Raw genomic sequence first — 19,931 nt, 5'->3', positions numbered from 1 at the left:
AAAAGACAGTGAAAAGTCTGAAAATAAGGAATGCGGGTTGAATCTGCCAAAGCTTGCTGCTCTGTCAGTAGGTAATGGCAGTGGGTGTTTCTTATTTTTATTTTTTAATGAATAAATAAATCAGTTGAAATGAACGGAGAGATTAAATGGGGTGCCAAGCATCCATTTCATCTTACTCTTAGGTGGAAAGAGTTGTGCGTCATTCTCAGATGCTATTGCAACATTAGAGGTCACCCAAAAACTATCTAATACAAAAGAACCACGTTTGCGCTCTTTCCCTCTCTCTGTCTCCTCCAAAAAAGTAACATGGATGACATACAGGCCTAATGTCACTGCTGCCCACTCCACGGTGACAAAGCCTATCCTTCATGTCTGCAGGCGACAAGGGACAATGTCCTAGCCAGCAGAGATTGTCTGCCTCGAACGCCTCCTCTTAACCACCTGTTGTGCCTTTCCTTCTCTGTCCGCCCTGACAAACGGCACTGAGTAGGGCTCAGCTGGACACAGAGCCCTTTGTCAGTCAGCATCAGGAGGCATTGTCAGCTCACGTTGCACGGCTTTCTGAACATTTTTATTTTAAGACAGGTGGACTGGAAGTGCTGTTTCCACCTGACCACTTCATTGGATGTATAGAGACTGCATCCAGAGGCCTGCTGGGCCACAGGAAGAAAAAGCTGGCACCCGATTTCTCAGTAATGGAGCTGGAGCCAAAAACATATGTTTCCCCCTTCTATACTAAGGCCCTTTCTACAGCTATGAAGCTGTATTGTGCCACTTTGAACAGCTGTGGCTTCCCTCAAAGAATTCTGGGAGCTGCTAAGGGTGCTGAGAGTTGTTAGGAAACTCCTGCTCCCCTCACAGAGCTTCAGTTTCAAGAACGGATAGCAAACAATCCCTTTTCACAGGGAACTCTGGCAGTTGTACCCATGGCTTTCCTCAAAGAATTAAGGGAGCTATAGTTTAAGGGTGCTGAGAGTTGTTAGGAGATCCCTATTCCCCTCACAGAGCTACAATTGTCTGAGCTCCCTGTGTAGACCCAGTGTACTTGGATCATCTTGAGGTAGCCACATATTAACCCCACACTTCTTTGTTGGAGCCAAATCTTGGTCCTACTGAAATGAAGGGAGTTTTGCAGTTGACTTTGACGAGGTTCCCACTTGGTCCTACCAGAGAGTCTCCACAGTTTATAGAAAATTATGCTGGTTGAAAAACAAACATTGAATCTCCCTGTTAAGCAATCCACATTTTCTCTCAGGAGCAGCTTTTGGCACCAAGTTGTCAACATTTCAGAAGACTCCGAAATGATGCCCTCTTGGGCCAAGAGCAATAGAATCTTGGCAAAAATAAAACCTTAAAAAGCAAACATTGACTTAAAAATCATTAAACAGAATTTCAAATATTTAGTCTTCGATCCAAGCATTTGAATGCATGGTATTGATTTGCTTTTGCCCCCCCTCCCCCAAAGGTAGAATGTAATTATTACAATAAATTGGGAAGGCAGCGCAATCCTATTTCCAAATTTATTATTACTATGTCTATTCAGAAGAAACTCCTACTGAGTTCAGTGGGACCTACCTGAGAGGAATTCTGCATCATAAGTTATGTTTTGGTCACAGAAATTGATTAAAATAGGAGGATTGATGTGTAGATGATCAGAATATTGGGCACTTAATCTAAATATTAAGGGTAATGTGCAGCTCAGGCTTTCTCAACCTTGGGTCCCCATATGTTGTTCCACGACCCATCATCCATAGCTAGCAGGGGCAACAGTTACGGTTGTAGTTCAACAACATCTGTGGGCCCAATGTTGAGAAAGGCTGCATTAGCTTAAATCAGGGTAGCCAATGTGATGCCTTCCAGATGTTTTGAACTACAGCACTAGTCTTCAGTCATGCAGATAGGGGTGCTTGTAGCAAACTGGAGTTCCTTCTAATATCAACTCCCATTTGCAGCGGCAGAGCTAGCCGCTCGGGCACCCAGAGCAGCACACATGCCGTGCACCCGGGGCCCGGCCGATCCACCCAGGGGATGTTTGGCGTGGTGGCGATCACACAGGGTCCCTGGACGTTTAATGGTCTACTGATCCCTGTGCCACCACTGTGCTCGCTTCCCCGCTGCCACCAACCCGTTACTCTCGGGTACACACTGGGTCCAGACAGTTGTTAAAATTAAACCATATAAACAAGTTTATTTCATAAGCATTAACAAGTTTATGGTTTTTCAGATAATTTTCTTAACCTTAGTTTCTTTACCGGCCTATACCTTCCTAATACCTTCTGACTGATTATCTCAACTGTTTGACTCCTCTTAACAGATTCTCTCACTCTCTCACATCAGACTAGCCCAACCCACAGACTTATCGTCCCTCTCTCTTCTCTAACTCCAGACTGACTTCTTAACAACTCTAACTCCTCCCCTTGGGTTCCTATTGGTTAATCATTTTGCACTTAGTTAACCCTTTCCTTATGAATCCAGTATGATGTCACACACCTAGGAGGGCAAACGCCACAGGCGTGGTGGCGATCTGCCCCGGGGGACGATCAGCATGGCAGCGATCTGCCCAGGGAGGATTTTGTCACCCCACTCTGGGATGGCACTCGGGGCAGACCACCCCCACCCCACCCTTTCCTATGCCCCTGCCCATTTGGTAGATACAAAACCACAGGCCCATGGGCATCATCCAAGCCAACCCCTCCAATCCTATAGCAAGATAGTTCCCCAGTCTCTGAGCGGTGCGAGATTACAGATGTTCCAGACACTCTCAGGGTCTGTTTTCTTTTGGGAATGGGGCACAATGGAGACTGGTGTCTTTATTATACATGGTTTATTTACATATACAGTTGTACCTTGGAAGCCCTGTCGGACGTTGAGCTTCCAAAAATAGTTCGCAAACCAGAATAGTCACTTCCGAGTTTGCGGCATTCAGGAGCCAAAACGAGAACTAAGCTGTTTGAAAACCAAGGTATGACTGTACCTACAACCTGAGCCTACGATGGAGGGGGTCACAACATCAGCACCCTAAAAGGGCCTTGTTTCTCCCATAGCCGCAGCCCTGAATTCAAACAGACGTAAAACATAATTCTCTGCTTCTCTCGCTTTACAGCTTGCTGCCTTTACCAGTCTGCAACTGGTTTTCTCTCCCTCACGTCGCACAAAACTCTGCCCTAAAAGCTCAGTTACATAAAAAAAGAAAAAGCAAAAGCAAGAAAAAAGAGATTAAACAATACAAATCAGTAAAAAGAGAATAAAAAGTACAAAACATACAATGCACTAAAATCAAAAACAAGAACAAAAGAATAAATTTAAAAACAAATTCAATATTCCCATATCCTTATCTTCATTAACTTGTTTCATCGACCTCCTCACACCTTCCTTTTTTGTATTCTAACTATTAATTATCTCAGCAAATCCTTTCCATCTTTCACTGTATTCTGTCCTTTAGTTGTCTTAATTTATTTTAGCCTTATCTTACCATAAAAAAAGAAAAAACCTTAGAACTTAAAAACTTATTTATGCATAACTCATTATAACATTTCTACTAAAGCCTAATAGTTTCATTCCAAGATTTTCCCAAGTCATTAATTTTGCAATATTCATTAAAAATGAATTTTTAATCTTTCTGCCAATCTTCATCCACCGTCTCTTCTTCCTGGTCTCGGGTTCTGTCAGTCCTTTCTGTCTGTTCCATCTAGTCCATCAACCTAGTGATCTTATGTCCGAGGCTCTTAACTCTTTTCCATGTCCCTTCTGCAGATCTTCTTCATAATTGTACCTGCACTTTACTTTGTCTTCTGCTGGTCTTGTCCTTAATTTCCTTCCTTTGTCTCTGAGGAGTAGATCTCGGGGGAACAACCTAAGAATGTCTTTATCCCTTCTTGACCGGTCAGCCCGTTCTCCATGGTTAGCACTAAAATCCAAAAAATATTCCAAAGCATACTTCAATGTCCCTCCAAAGTTGAGGGCCTCGACCACTCCAATCTCCTCCTGGCCCAAAACCAAATCCCAAAAGTCAGGACATCCCTGCATAGGAGGATATGACCAACTTGCCATCTCCAGTCCCGACCGGACTCCGTCTCTCCAAGTCTGACTCACTCTAGATTCAGTCATCAGAAACGACAGCTTATGTTCCTGCAAGGCCACATCTCTCTCAACTTGTATTACTTGAGGTTCAACAACAACCTCCTCCTTTGTCTTCTCCGCGGCTTGCCCTGTCAGGGCAAATTCCTGGGTCAATTCTTGAGCAGGTTCTATATCAGTGTTCACTGTTTGACCGAAATTATCAATTGCAGTAGTCATCAAATCCATCTTCGCATGAAGCTGCTCCAACAAAGCACTTGTCCTGCACAAAGCAGACACTAAGGCTTCCTGTGTCAACATTATTGTCCAAGGTCAATGTCTGTTTCTCATGATCCTTAATCTCTACAGCTGTAGAGTTCCCCAGGTCCACTCCAACAACAGTTCAAAAGCTCCCTTTAGAGGAAACAATTTCTATTTGTATCCATCCTTTTACAAGCAGATCCAGCAACAAAATTGCTTTCGTTTTTCAAATCTTTGTTCCTTTTTAGTGCAAAAGGAAACATTGGAGTCAATATGTTTCTCTTATTTGACTATCTGTCAACATACGTTATTATTCACAGTCAATGAACTTTCCCAAAACGTCTATCTTTGACAGCCCGTTCCCAGGTTCAAGACGATAGGAATTTATCTTTATTTACTCCCTCTCCTGCAGGCTTGAACAATTTAAGATTTCCCCCCTCTTCTCCTGCTTCCAAGGGGGGTTTTGTAATTTTAACCGATGGAAATTTAGTCCTTTACAGATAACTTTCCAGACTTTAGCTTGCGATGTCTTTGCTTCAAGCTATTTAGAAAAGCGGAAGGCGGACCTCCTGTTTAGACCTTCCCGCTCCGGTGCCAAATTACGAAGTTTAATAATCCAATTTTCCGTTCTACTCACGGGTACTTGTTTAGAGTCCAATTGTCCACAGGAAAAAAGTCAGTGCTCTCCGACAACAGCAATGTGGCTTCACTCTGTGAAAAGAGCAATCGATTTGAAGCACCGCGCCGCTCACCCCACGTCGCTCCGGATCCCCGTAGCCGGGTTTCCCCGCGAGTAGGGGAGGCGTAAAAGGTGCCAGCCGAATCCCAGGTCCACAGGCTTCTCCCACCTGTGGTTTTTGATGGGTCTCCGCCTCGCCGTGGCGGTCCAGACCCTGATTTTCACGGAGCGGATTCCTCCAGATCAGAGGAAATCCGCCATTGCCGGTAGCGCTAACCCGGAAGTCCGGGGATTCTGCTTCTGGAGCAGAGCTCCCTTTGCTCTGTTCTGATACTGACCTATCACCTTTCCTTTGTTTCCCTTAATGGCTTATGGCCCAGGTGATCACCTCATGAAGCTAGCCTGACATATTTTAACATTCACTAAGATTCTAAGGATTAGAACTTTGGCACCCACAAACTCATAGCAGTGTGCTCTCCTAGCAGAAACACCCAAACCACAATAATAGCCAGGGGAGAAATAACTAACATGGTAACATTGACAACCACTCTCATAAAATGCCCAATAAATCCATTACTCACCATTCTCACAGTTGTTCCCAATGGTGCAGCCCCATTAGTCATGATGGAAAGGCACCAGTCAACATATGGGAGGAGTGGGAATGCCGTGATGACGTCATGTAATTTGTTCTGTACTCTGGCTGTGTACACACTGTACACTTTTAAGCACATGACCTCTCCCAAAGAACCCTGAGAAGAAGAAGAGGAGGAGGAGGAGGAGGAGGAGGAGGAGGAGTTTGGATTTGATATCTTGCTTTATCACCATCCAAAGGAGTTTCAAAGTGGCTAACATTCTCCTTTCCCTTCCTCCCCCACAATAAACACTCTGTGAGGTGAGTGGGGCTGAGAGACTTCAAAGAAGTGTGGCTGGCCCAAGGTCACCCAGCAGCTGCATGTGGAGGAGCAGAGACGCGAACCCAGTTCACCAGATTACTAGTCTGCTGCTCTTAACCACTACACCACACTGGAGAGATGTAGTTTGTTAAGGTCTTGGGAATTGTAGCTGTGTGAGGGGTAAGCTACAGTTCCCTGAATTCTTTGGGGAAAGTCATGTGGTTTAAATGCATGGTGTGTACGCAAACAAGGCATAAGCCCGCTTCCAGGGAGACCGCAGCACTTTCTCCAGCACAGCCAGTATCACATTTCAGGGCTTTGGAGGAGCCATACCACAAGGATCCCTCAGGCAGGGGTTCAAATTCCTTGACACCTCAAACACAGGTCACAGAACAACCCTTTTGCATGAGAAGCAGGTTCAAAGGGAAGGAAAGGGACAGGTGTCATTACAGTCTCAACAACCAAGCTGCAGTAGAGCCCAGCAGCTGGGAGGAAGCCTTCAGATAGAACCTATAGGCAACAAGCCTCTTTGAGAGCAGGAATCCTACACAGACAATGTTGCAAACAGTATTCCTGTGTGTACAGAGCATGCTATTTGTGAGGGAGAGTGGATAGAGCCAATAGGAAGAATGGAACTCAACGGGAAACTCCATGGGAAAGAGCACTGCAATCATAAATGGGGAGAGGAGGTTGAGACAGTCCATACCAGGGAGAAGGGAATGCAACCTACGTAAGGCAGATGTGATTTCTGGGGACCTGGTGGGCAGGGACAATTGGGCTTTCAAGTAAACCTGCATGGGATTCAACCACACATCCTGTTTCTTGCATCGCATTCAGAAACCACCCCACTCCTGTGTTCCACACGTATGGCTATATGCAATGAATTCCTGGTCAGACCTGTGAAACGCAAGACCCTGGAAGCAGTTTGCATTCAAAGGTCCTACTGGGAGCCAATCGTGTGTGTATATGGCAGTGCCTTGAAGTCATTTCCACATAAATGCGTCCTAGGAGAGAGTCGTGGGAATAATCCGGTGTCTGAAGAACATAGTATGAAAAATGTGTTCTCTTTCCTGTACATTCTAATGTTGGTTAGCTTAAGCTTCCCTGAAATGTACAATTTGAAACCTAATCATGAATGCAGATTTGTTTAGATTTGTAATAATTAATGAAGAGGTAAATAAACCAGAATTTAGCAAGCCCAGAACGAGACATCAATGCTGTCACTTTCTTCAGTAACTGCCATCTGTTATAGTGTACCATTTGTCATCCAAGCTGTTGTTCCACTGAATCATAGTTTTCCCAGGGCATTTAAATTTAACCAAGAGTTTGCTGTGTAGCTGACACCTGTTGGAAAGAGTGGAAAAAAGTATAAGCCTCAAAATAAAGCAAAGGAGAATATCAATTCATCCTTCAGCCCTTTTCCTTGAATGCCTGCTGCTCCCGGTATTAACACAAGCTGTTTACAATGCAAGAGGAATTTTAAGGCCCACAGGAAGGGATATGCAGACAAATGTTGAAAATGTCAGCTGAGTAGGTTTGTTCAGAAGTCAGTGGCAAAACAATGACTCCAATGTAGTCGACTCTCACAAATGATATTAGCTCAATATTAGATGCTCTCTTTGGGTTCTATAAATCCCCCATCTATTGGGAATATGTTTGCTGCTGCTTTTCTATAAGATGGGTGTAAACCCTTTGTGAAATCAGGAAGCAAGTAAACCCTACTAAATTGGGAAGCACAAAGCAAATGGCGAAATCTCAAACACGTTAATCATCCCATGCCTTAATCCGTCCTTGTGTGATTATTGAACGTTTTGGGTATGTGTGATGTGATATAGCCATATATAAAGTATACAGGACACTACAGCTGAAATTTAGTCCATTTCAAATAGCAAACAAATGACTCTTCATGGTAGTACACCTGTCCCTAAGTCCCTGCCAACTGTTGCCATTTTTATGATTAATCTGTTTTGTTTTGCTGGGTTTCTATCTTGTTTTGTTCACATGGCAACAGTGGAAATCAGACAGTAGGGAAGTCATAAGGCTAATCATACCCAAGCACCACACAGTACATGCAACCTTAGCTACAATGTCCTTAGTCATATTTTATAACAAAACAGAAGCCAAAGCCATTTTCTAATTAATGTACTTTTGTTGTCGTTTAGCTTCAAACATTTGCAGATTAAATATTTAGCTTGATCTTCAAAGGCCTCTTCAGGCAAAGGGTCTGAGGAATGAAGGAGAATCATGTTCTGAGTATGTGTAGCATGTCTTTGAGTTGCCAGCTAGTCCAAGGTCTCGGGTCCTTGTTTCTGTTAATTGCGCTTCTTCGAAATCTGTGACTTTTAGATGCTTTGTTCAATTAACAAGCGCTGCAGTGCAATTTAATATGGTTCCATGGGCAAATCCCACCTTTGCTAGCTCTTAAACAAGGGCAGCGTGGCAGACTGTGGAAGTGATGGGAGTGAATTGTGTCATTATTAAACACAAAGAAAAGGCCCATTCAACACATGCTGTTTGGCTGTTCCGCAATATATTTCCAGCCTCCTAAAAGTACCAAATTGGGAGTCCAAGAAGGTCCTATGTGGATCTGCAACTATTTGTAGACAGCATCGTGGTAGTCAAAACACATTGGTTGCAATGGCAGGTGGGATTGCTGAAGTCTTTTCCCCCAGACACCCACCCACTTTTTACTTATTTCTTATTTTTGCCAAGTTAAATGTGTGTAAGTTGCGGTCTTACGGTACTTACACCACATCTTAACCTTTAATACAGATTTCTTCAACCTTAGGTCCACCAGATCAGAAAGGCCAAGTTGCTTCCTTTTCTGTTTGAAGAAAGATTATTGTTACAGAACACGTTTCCCTTAGTACACCCCTTTGCTGTTAAATAATTTTTGTCTGCTTCTACAGAGAAAGTAGAGGAAATGATTTATTGCTAAGTTGATATCTGATGCATTTGAAACATGCCAGTTCTTTCTTGGGGCAAAAAGAAAACAGCCTTCCAGTTTGATTTGTTCTCTTCCAAATTGCTCCAAAGTAGATAGGGCTTATTTGATAATAGAGCCTATATGAAAACAGCTTTCTCTTCCGATCAGCTGTTCATAGAGAAGCTATGTTACCTCCAAGCTTTGCTAAGGATGAACTAGGATTGCTTCCTGCAGCATTAACATTCTGTGAAAGGCTATCCTGCATTATATAATCATGTAATTTTGCTCACTTTATCCAGGCGAGCTTTATATCCTGTTTCCAACTGGTATCATTGATTGACTCCAGACATGTCTTTCATTTGTTGAAGCATCACAATCTGAGTCAGGTTTTTGCAAGAAGACAGTCTAAGATCAGTATCCTGAGCGTCATTAAATTTCCCTATATATATTGCAGTGGCTGCAAAATAAATGAAAAAGACAGAGCTAGACAGACAACATTGCTGTAAATTGTTTTGGTGCCTCTGAAGTTTAATCTGAAGTTGAGTTAGCTGATGGCACTTCTGATTTTTCTTATTTCATATTGCTGATGGTTATTATTACTATGTTTGTATATAGGTATATTTTAATGTAATTGTTGTGTCCTTTGGCTAGCACAAGCACAATAAACTTATTGAACGGGGCATGCGGGAGGAATCTTTAAAAAAAGAAAGATAATACTCAACTCCATATACTTGCTAAACTTGTTCTCTGAGCATAGCTTTTAAAAATCTGGATCTGTACCTTGACAATAGCAAAGGAGATTCTGTGAGGCTCTTGGAAGTGATTGTAGGATTGAGGACTCATCCTCAAGGACCACCTCTTTCCATATGAACCTACCTGGACCCTGAGATCATCTTCTGAGGCCCTTCTTCATGTGCCTCCTTCACGAGAGGTCCAGAGGGTGGCAACACGAGAACTGCCTTTTGTAGAATGCTCTCCCCAGGGAGATTCTCCTGACACCTTCATTATATGCACCTTTAGGGTCCAGGCAAGACCCCCCCTCTTTAACCAGGCCTTTGGTTGGTTGACACCCAGTGCCCTTTTAAAATGTGTTGGAGGGGTGCTATTAGGTTGTGTTTGTTTTTGTATTATGTATATTGTGTTTTTATGTTGTGAATTTTTGTTGTAACTTCCCTGAGACCTGTGGAAATAGGGCGGTATACAAATTTATTAAATAATAATTTAAAAAATGCTCACTTACCTTTTGCCCCACACTTTCTAGGCACAGCTCTGCATTTTCCCAGTCTGTGTCAAAACACATCCCCCCCCCCACTGCTTTCACCCCAGAAAACCTGATCTTTACGGCTGAATCAGAGCAAAAGGCAATTTGGATTTGCCATTTTCTCGGATCCAGCGGTAAAGAGCTGGTTTTCATGGGGAAAGCACAGGGGCAAAGCACACACCCAGTACTCAGGCACAGACCTGGAAAGTCCCGACCTGCACCTAGAAATGTGGAGCCTAGCTAAGTGTGGATGAGCCCTGAGACTTCCCCTTCCTCCCAGAAGATAGTCTTGGCCCAGGTAGGATGAGTTATGTAAACTCCTTTCATAGATTTAGGCTGTAACCCATTGAACAACATTCTGATTTGACTTAATACTTATATGCCGCTTTCCCAACAACCAAAGCAGCTCACAAGACTAAAAGAATCAACAAATAATAACAATGCTACCTGGTTTTGTAAAATGAATTTTTTTCGAGGGAGGGTACAACAAACACAATAAAGGGATCAAAGCAACAGAGCATAGGAAAAGCATATTGAGTTGCCTTCTACTATGTAAGGCCATTGGTCCATCAAGCGTCGTATTGTCTACACTGACTGGCAGCAGCTCCCCAGGGTTTCAGGCCGGCTTCACTCCCAGAACTAGCTGGAGATTCTGGGGGTTGCACCTGGGACCTTCAGCATGTAAGGCAGATGCCCCATTGCTGAGATACATCCCTTCTCCATATATTAAGCAACACAAAACAGTATACAGTACAAGCCTATGCATGTTGACTCATCATATGCAAGTCCCTGCTTGCTGGGTGGCTGGCAGGTAGAGGGAAGCGGGGGCGGGGGGAGTTGATTTGGTATTTAAAACACCTGCACCCTCCCCCAGTTTCTAAATTCGGAATAAAAGAATAAATGAGCAAGCAAGAACAGAAAGGAATGGGGAAAAATCCGGGCTGCCACCACATTCCAAACTACAAACCAATGTTTTATCTAGATGTTGTTCGGTTTCTGTGGTTGGCCAGTGATAAAGGCACAGCTGTGTAGCTATACTAACCTATTCTGGCTTTGTTTTAAGTTGTAGTGTTACATTAACTATATCATGCTGAAAACATACTGTTTATCTCTTAATTACCACTCCCAAGATTTAAGTTTTGTTTTGTTCCGTTAACTATTTGATAAGCAGGCGGTAAGCAAATGATGAAATGGCACCTTTTATCGGTCCCTGCAGAATATACTATTTGTTGGAATGAGGACGTAGATAGCCTTGCTGAGTTTCAGGTCACAAAGGGGTATGTTAGCTGGGAGCAGAGATATTACAGAGCACAAGTAGGAGTTGTAGATCCCTGGCACCTCTGTTTACGTAGCTCCCCTGGCCTGCCTTTGCCAAGCATGGCTATTGCTAGCCTTCATCATGTTACCACGTTTGGAGACTGGGTCCCAGTCAGTTATTTCTCATAACACCCAAGCTTCTTGCCAAGCCCACACATTTCTCTGTGCTTTTTTTCTTCTGGCGGTAATTTTGCGCATTCTTACCAAGGAATATGGCCGCATTCACATTTCACCACTTTAAACAGTCATGGCTTCCCCCAAATAATTATGGGGGTTGTAGTTTGTTAAGGGTGCTCTCAAAGCTACAGCTGCAAAAGTTCCCTGTGAAGAATAATTTATGGTTAATTTATGGCTCTGGGTTCTGTAGTTCTGTGAGGAAAATAGAGGTCTCCTAACAGTTATCGGATGCAGGTGGCGCTGTGGGTAAAACCTCAGCGCCTAGGACTTGCCGATCGCATGGTCGGCAGTTCGAATCCCCGCGGCGGGGTGCGCTCCCGTTGCTCGGTCCCAGCGCCTGCCAACCTAGCAGTTCGAAAGCACCCCTGGGTGCAAGTAGATAAATAGGGACCGCTTACTAGCAGGAAGGTAAACGGCGTTTGCGTGTGCTGCGCTGGCCACGTGACCCGGAAGTGTCTGCGGACAGCGCTGGCTCCCGGTCTATAGAGTGAAATGAGCGCACAACCCTAGAGTCTGTCAAGACTGGCCCGTACGGGCAGGGGTACCTTTACCTGTAACAGTTATCGGCACCTTTAACAAACTACAGCTCCCAGAATTCTTTGGGGGAACCAACAACTCTTTAAAGTGGTATCATAGTGCTTTAAATGCGTTATGTACTGAAGTTCTCACCCTGGGCCAGCAGGGGGATACTGTAGATAGTTTTCACTCATGTCCACATATGCAAATAAGGAATTGAAAGTGACGTTCAGTGATTGGATATTTACAGAAAGTTGTTACTGTTGCATTGTAGTTGAGCTCTATATAAGCCGGTTGGCTGAACCCTTCAGCTGAGTTCTGTTCTGGCCTGTGAATAAACCAGAGCTGTCTGAAGAATTGCTGTGTCGTCTGATATGTTCACCCACAACTTAACAAAATGTTTGGTCTGAATGTGACTCAAGCCTTTTTGAACTCAGTGGGGCGTACCTTCTGAGTAGACAAGTGTAGGATCGCACTGTTAGGGTCTGTGAATTGTTAGTGTCCAGACAGGGGCTGTTCCTTCCATTAGGCAAAATGAGGCAGCTGCCTCAGGCAGCAGCAAGGTGTGCATGGGCCCCATGCCTCAGCGTACACTCCCTTAAGCTAGCCTGCTGCCACAGGTATATTGGAGGGTGATGCCTTGTCATGAGTGTTGAAGTATTTTATTTTATTTATGTCAGGGAACTGACATCGGAGCCAGAGGCGGAGGGAAGGCTCTCAAATGATGTTGGAGAGGGCCCCAGCAGGGAGAGAGGCAGCTCAGCTGGGGAAAGAAATCAGTGTAACACCAGGGATAAAGGGGGGCAGATGGGGGAATCGGCGAGAGGGCTCCAGGACTCTTTGCTGGACACCAGCGGGGAGAGCACGGGTCCTCCGCTACCCACACCCTCCCTGCGCAGAAGACTTCCGTGCAGGGAGAGTAGGAGGAGACTTGGCGTCAAACAGCTTTTATGCTGGAAAAGGTTTAAGAAACGCCCACTGACGGATTCTGCTAGCGACTGAGGCAGCCACGAAGTGAAGGGCTGTCCAGACAGGAAAGGTTTAACAAGCCAACTTAGCCAGGAGTGGCGGTAACTTACGCACAAGCAACCCCTATATTCATCACAATTTATTTTTTGAATTTATATACTGCCCTATATTCAGAGGTCTCAAGACAGTTCACAGAATAAAATCAAAACATAAAACGACAAAATACACTATAAAAAGAAAACCGAATACCTGCCCCCAAGACCCCACATTTTAAAAGGGCATAAGATTCAACAGCCAGTCCAGTCAGCCCTTGAACCTGGAATGGAGAGAGGGCACCATCTTGTGCTTTACCTCAGGGGTGTCCATAAGTATATAAATGTATTAGGAACAGCTAGTTCTTTGCATATATATAATGAAAATCTTCACATAACACCCCTAAGTCCTGTCTTTAAGCACTGGGCTATGTTGTCTTGGTAGCTGAAGGGATGTTTTTCTCAGGAGTTGTTAAAAATAACAAGGCTGATAGCGATCTCGAAAAATCCATCAGGATGGGTGGGCAGAGCTGGACAGATTTTGGAGCACTATTGTCTGGATAGTGTCATTATGTACTGTATAACATGTTTAATTTTTGTACTTTCCATATAGCCCACACACTGGGATGCAAGAATACCAATCTGATGTACCCAAGATTCCCACTGCCTGCATTTCAGTGGAAGATGCTGAAATGATGAGCCGGATGTCTTCCCGAGGCACCAAGATTGTTGTGACCCTGAAGATGGGAGCCAAAACCTACCCTGATGCTGATTCCTTTAACACAGTTGCAGAGATCGTTGGGAGCACATGCCCCGAGCAGGTGGGTGACACTTGGGGAACAAATTAAGCACGCCACTGAGATTATCCTATCTCATGCTTTCAAATTCACTGTAAACACACTGAGGTCTGGTGTCAACATTAAAACCAGGGGTTGCCAACCGTTTTGAGCTGGTGGCCACGTTAGAAAATGTAGGGAAGAACTGTGGGAGCCAGTCACAAAATGGCTGTTGTAGAGGCATGCTGTAACCAAAATGGCTGTGTTGAGGGCATGGTATAAAAGAGATGACTACAAGATGGTGCAGGCACCATCATTAGCAGCTGTCATTGGGTGAAAATGTGCCCACAACTACCAGCACCAGGCTCACTCACAGAGACAAACTCTTTCTACGTCTCCACATTTCTATATTCCTTATAGACAGGGCCAGTTGTACCATTAGGCAAAAAGTGGTGACAAAGCATTGGAGGGCCGAGCCATGTGTGCCACTGTCTTTCTTGGGGGCAGAGAAGGATACAGTCCTATCACCAGTGCTTAAGGAAGATTTTTATATGTGAAATTCAGGCTACCATCTTGTCCTTCCCCTCAGACTGCAAAATGCCCACAGAATAATTCTTTCTCAAAGTGATGTGGCAATTACTCTCATTTTCAGCAGAATTTCTGTTAACAAAAGTGAAGGTTTCACACACACCCAATTTAAAAAAAATAATAATATGGCTGAAGTATGAATTCTCCCTTTTAAAAGAAAACAATGCTTTTAAAATGGAAATTTTAATAAGATAACTTCATTACTTGTTGCTGCTAACTGCGTTGTAACTCCTTTACCGTAAGATCAGAGCTAATGGGTTTTCCAAATGTGCATTTAATATGCAATGAAGATATATATTACAATGCATGACATTACATCATCTAATAAATATAGACCTGCTTTATTCCCTCAATACCCACCTGGCTCTCAGATCTGCTGAGGCTGGTGTTTCAGGGACCCCTGTTCCCTATCCAAGATGGATGGTTTAAGAGCTGTTAATAGATATGCCACCCACTTCGGATTTCTTGCCAAAGATTTAGAAGGCCAAATCTGCTATTATTGTGCTTCTGAATTTCAGGTTAGATTACTTGTCTCGTAAAAAAAGAAACAGCTGCTTTCTTTTTTCCCCTTCAGGTTTGCAGGCTGTAGCACAAAGTGAGTCGCAGTGGCTGAATCTGGCATTGCTTTCTGTTGCAACCCTGCCTCTGATAAAGTGCAGGAGTAGCACAGGGCTTAGTCTCAGCAAGGGCTTCACTCTGCCGCTTGTTTTCAATGCCATGTACCTTAGGAGACACCCTGAGCATGTATACAGTTTCAGTTTCCTCATTTTGAATAACTGGAGCCAGCCTTCATACAACTGGGATTAGGGAGTGGTGTTTCTGAAGGGGTGGCTTCCGGACAAGTTTTGTTTTTCACAGATGACACTGAAATAGAAATTGGAAAGTAAATCCTAAAGAGGAATGAATGCTAAAGAAGTTCCTCTCTCCTTTTCTTTTATATACGCTCAGCGACAGTGTCAAAACCCTAGCCACACAACTGTTCCTTAACCCTTACCTGATAAGCTGGACCCCTGTTTCTTTGCTTTAAAAAGTTAGAGGATTTGTCAAACATGGGCTACAACTGCGGCTATTTGCAGGCCCTAGGAGTGGAACCAGGAAGGCTATGATTTCAGACACTGTGAAGTGAGCGTCGTTCCAAAAAGCAGCGTGCTGGTCCCCAACATGTAGCTAACCCCCCCAATCCAGCATAAGATGAGAGGTAGCTATACAGTGGGACACGGGTGGCGCTGTGGGTTAAACCACAGAGCCTAGGACTTGCCGATCAGAAGGTTGGTGGTTCGAATCCCTGTGAGGGGGTGAGCTCCCGTTGCTCGAACCCAGCTCCTGCCAACCTAGCAGTTCAAAAGCACGTCAAAGTGCAAGTAGATAAATAGGTACCGCTCCGGTGGGAAGGTAAACGACGTTTCCGTGCGCTGCTCTGGTTTGCCAGAAGCAGCTTAGTCATGCTGGCCACATGACCCGGAAGCTGTACGCCGGCTCCCTCGGCCAGTAAAACCAGATGAGCACCACAACCCAGAGTCGGCCATGACTGGACCCAATGGTCAGGGGTCCCTTTACCTTTACCTTTAGCTATACAGTAATTGAAGGCAATAATTCCTCCGTGCCACTAGGTAGTTAAGTCCAACCAAATGAATGCATTAGCTCCTCCTTGACTGAGCTGATGGAGGTGGTCTTGGGTATGGTGCCACGAAGGAGGTTCACTTGATCCTTCTCACACGCTGGAAGCATGCATGAGGGCATCGTCCTGGGCAGCCCCACCCAGCCCATCCACATGTGCACAGGCAATGTGTTTGGCAGCTATCCGAATGAGTTAGTTGTACATACCAACACACATGTGTAGCGTAATCCTGCTTGTGTAAAGGAGATCTACCGTATGTGCACACATTTCACAGCCACTGAATGTGGATCTGGCAGAGTGTGTAGCCGCCACACACGTAGGTGACAATGGACAGGGATACCTGGCTTTCATTTATTTTTATTTATTAGATCCTACTCACTTGTAGTTTCAGTGTATGCAAGTGCTTGTTTTAAACCCCATAAGGTCTCCCAGGCTTAGCGTTCTTTTGACACTTGTTTGTGGGTGGGTTTGATGTTGCATCAAGTTTTTATTGTATTCTGTGTTGAAAACTTGCAATAAAAATTCAGATATGTGTGTGTGTGTGTGTGTGTGTGTGTGTTGTGTCAAGCGCATGTTCCCCCACACTGCCAGTGTCTTTTCCCATCACTTTCCTTATCACAAAAATTACAGTGTGCATGAAAAATGGGTATGTTGCAAAAGAGCACAATTTAATTGCACAACCTGCATTTACCAGTGTGCAACTGAATCCTGCTCTAAAATAGCAACAGTCTGGAACAGCCTTTCTCAGCCTTGGGTCCCCAGATGTTGTTGGACTACAGCTCCCATCATTCCTAGCTAGCATGGCCAGTGGCCAGGTATGACGGGATTTGTAGTTCAATAACCTCTGGGGACTCAGGGTTGAGAGAGGCTTGTCTGGAAAGACCCAGTGATGGAGAAAGGGAAAATGAGCAGCAGGGTGGTTTGCAAAGATCTTGCGCAGGGAGTCTCTGCAGTCTCCACAGCTTGAAAGCCAGAACAGCTCAGGACCATCCCAGGCTGTGTGCAAGATTGTTCCCTTCACACTCCTGCTGCAAGATTGCCCCCTTCCAATGCAAAGGCAATCCAGAGCACTAAATATGCAAAAAAAATTCAAGATGAGGTGGACAGAGGAACACAACTAGCCAGGGGTTAGATGAATAGTGTACTCATGCGCTGCACCAGTTTATGGGCTCAGACAGAAGGCTTTCCATCAATCCTCCTGGGGACAGGAGGAGGTCAGGGGTTGTATTTTCTGAAGCCCCCCTTCCCCAGTAGAGGGTTTATGACAGTCTTTTAAATTCCCCTTCAAAGTTAAATTGCATGCACATTTTCAAGTATGTATATAATTTGGAAATGATAAATAGCTTTTTAGCAGTATTTCTGCCACTGCTCAGATGACATCATTCGCTTTATAAACTTATATAACCCCCAAAAAGGCACTCTTCCATGTGATTAGCTCAGCAGAAAAAAGCCTTGTCCCATTTACTGCCAACCTTTCTACCACCACATGTATGTTTTGGATTGCTAAAAGACTGGGTAATGTTGTAAACGCTCACAAAAACACAGTAAAAGTGGAAAGAATGTTGAAATGGTAGGTTTCTGTTTTTTAAAAGCAAAATTTGAAACCATGCACCCCAATGCTTCACAGGACCCTAATATGCACATTGATCTTCAGCTTTGAGGTGGGCAGACTTTAGGGTTAGGGTTGGGTCTACTTCTTGTTCTTCCTTTACCAGAACCCCAAGATCCACCAGACTGAGCCAAATGCAAAAGACATACAGTCAGAATTAAAGAGCAGGGTGGTTCTGAGCACATTCCGAGCCTATCACCATCACCATTATTACTGTTACTAAATTTGTTTTGTTCTGTTCGCCAGAAGGTCCCAGGGCGGGTAACAACAATTTTATAATTCAGAATTAAAAACAAGTAAAATATGAAAGTTATCTGATTTCATTGCCAGAACTGAACTGAGATTTCAGCTTTTTCATGCAAACGCCCTCCCCCCAATTTGTTTTCTTTATTTTGGAAGCCTAGTTTAAGTGGGAAAAGGTGTCTTGCTGTTGTTGCTGCTAAACAACTGAGGTTCAGAAACTGTTGCTGATCCGCTTCAAATGAGCCAGAGATCTGTTAGGCTAAGAGGATGCGAGTATGTGCATCCTCTATACTTGTGTGTAATCCACAAAACTATCATTGCACTGGTCAACAGAAAAGCCTTTACACCTGTGGTAGTTTGTATGCGTGTGTTGCAACCCTTGTCTGAACAAGATGAGGCAGCAGGGTATAATACACAGAATAGCTGAATGTTCCTGGGGGGAAATGGCGGGCAGTTAATCTACATGAACAAAATCTTTATTGGAAGACCTAATAAACTGAAAACCTGATTTATAGATCTGTCTACTTTTAGGTACCATCTCTTTTATAATTCTGTATTGACCTATTTCTGCATTAATCAGGTGTTTTTTTTAAAAAAATGCACATGAGAACTAATAGCTACATATTTGAATATATATTCAAATATTTTATCTCCATGTACACATTTCTAGATGCATTTTATCCTAAAATACGCACCTTCAGCGCATTTTTTGTTACATTATTTGCAAAATCTTTTAAAATTCAGAGAAGGGTGAACTCCAAAGGATCACTGCATTCCGATTCGCATGTTCGTCTGGTAGATGTGGACAAGGTCAGTTTGCATCAGAACTGACAAAAACAAATTCCTATGTTTCCAGATCTTACAATTCAGAAGGAAATGCCAGTATTGTGGTGTTGTGTCCTCTGCTATTTGGCCTTCTGGTTAAAGCAAATAGATCTGTAAAAGTTGAGCCAGAGGTAGTAGACCTTGCTGCCCACCCTGTTCTGTTCTGAAGTTTATTTTCCCCCCTTCCTTCCTTTATTTCTTCTGCAAATAATGCATCGTCCAGGGGAGCAGTAAGTAAAAGTCAAACCTTCATCAGGATTTCTAACAGCTAGTCGGTTCCCAGTAGGTTTTCAATTTGCAGTAAGAGTTTTCACCTGCCAGATACCAGAGGACTGTAGGAATACAGCAGAGAAGTTAACCACACGTCTTCATAAAGTGAAGACTTGTGGGCATGTCTGCACTGCTAAGGGACTGCAGATTCAGTGCCAAGTTGAAGTTGTTGTAGCCGACCTGTTGCGTCTTCGTTGGAAGCCTCTCAAAACCATAAGAAGCACAGTAGGAATGTTATGCCAGTGCCCCTCAAATTACCTCAGGGAATGGTCTGAGCTATAACATTGTTAAAGCTCAGAAGGCCTCAGCCTGGTCAGCACTGAAAAGCCAATGGAAAGTTTAGATCTAGGTTCCAGTGTAGTGGCAGATGTGTGTGGCAAAAATGAAGGTAAGAGCAGTCAAGATTCTGGTGTGGCCTGAGATCTTACATACTGCTGCATGGTCCAAAGTAATTAGGGCTGCACTCCAACACATACATACAGTGGTACCTCGGGTTAAGAACTTAATTTGTTCTGGAGGTCCGTTCTTAACCTGAGGTACCACTTTAGCTAATGGCGCCTCCCGCTACCGCCGTGTCGTGGTGGTGCAATTTCTGTTCTTATCCTGAGGTAAATTTCTTAACCCGAGGTACTATTTCTGGGTTAGTGGAGTCTGTAACCTGAAGCGTCTGTAACCTGAAGCGTCTGTAACCTGAGGTACCACTGTATTGATCTGGCAGTAAGACATATAAGCCAATGAGGCTTATTTCTGGATGGAGGCTTCATCATCATCATTTAATAACATTTATATATCGCTTGATTGTAGGAAACCTCAAAGCGGTTTACAAAATAAAATGTACATGACATCACTTCCTTCTCCCAACTATCCACTTCTCCCAACTAAGCAGCTCCACATCAAAAGGCAGTGAGCTCCTGG

General features: G+C 44.0%; 1 protein-coding gene across 4 annotated transcripts in view; it reads left to right on the top strand.

Moving 5' to 3' along the window:
- CPQ (carboxypeptidase Q) overlaps positions 1–19,931 on the top strand; it is a 162,518-nt gene that overhangs the window by 44,740 nt on the left and 97,847 nt on the right. For all 4 annotated transcript variants that reach the window (XM_083517355.1, XM_083517356.1, XM_083517357.1 and 1 more), the window contains one exon: positions 13,701–13,908. In XM_083517355.1, coding sequence (XP_083373481.1) covers positions 13,701–13,908 — 208 coding nt within the window. The remainder of the gene's footprint in view (positions 1–13,700; positions 13,909–19,931) is intronic.

Source organism: Podarcis liolepis (assembly GCF_965112155.1).
Source record: "Podarcis liolepis genome assembly, chromosome: 8".
Classification (NCBI taxonomy): domain Eukaryota; kingdom Metazoa; phylum Chordata; class Lepidosauria; order Squamata; family Lacertidae; genus Podarcis; species Podarcis liolepis.
This window is presented reverse-complemented; position numbering and strand designations above follow the sequence as displayed.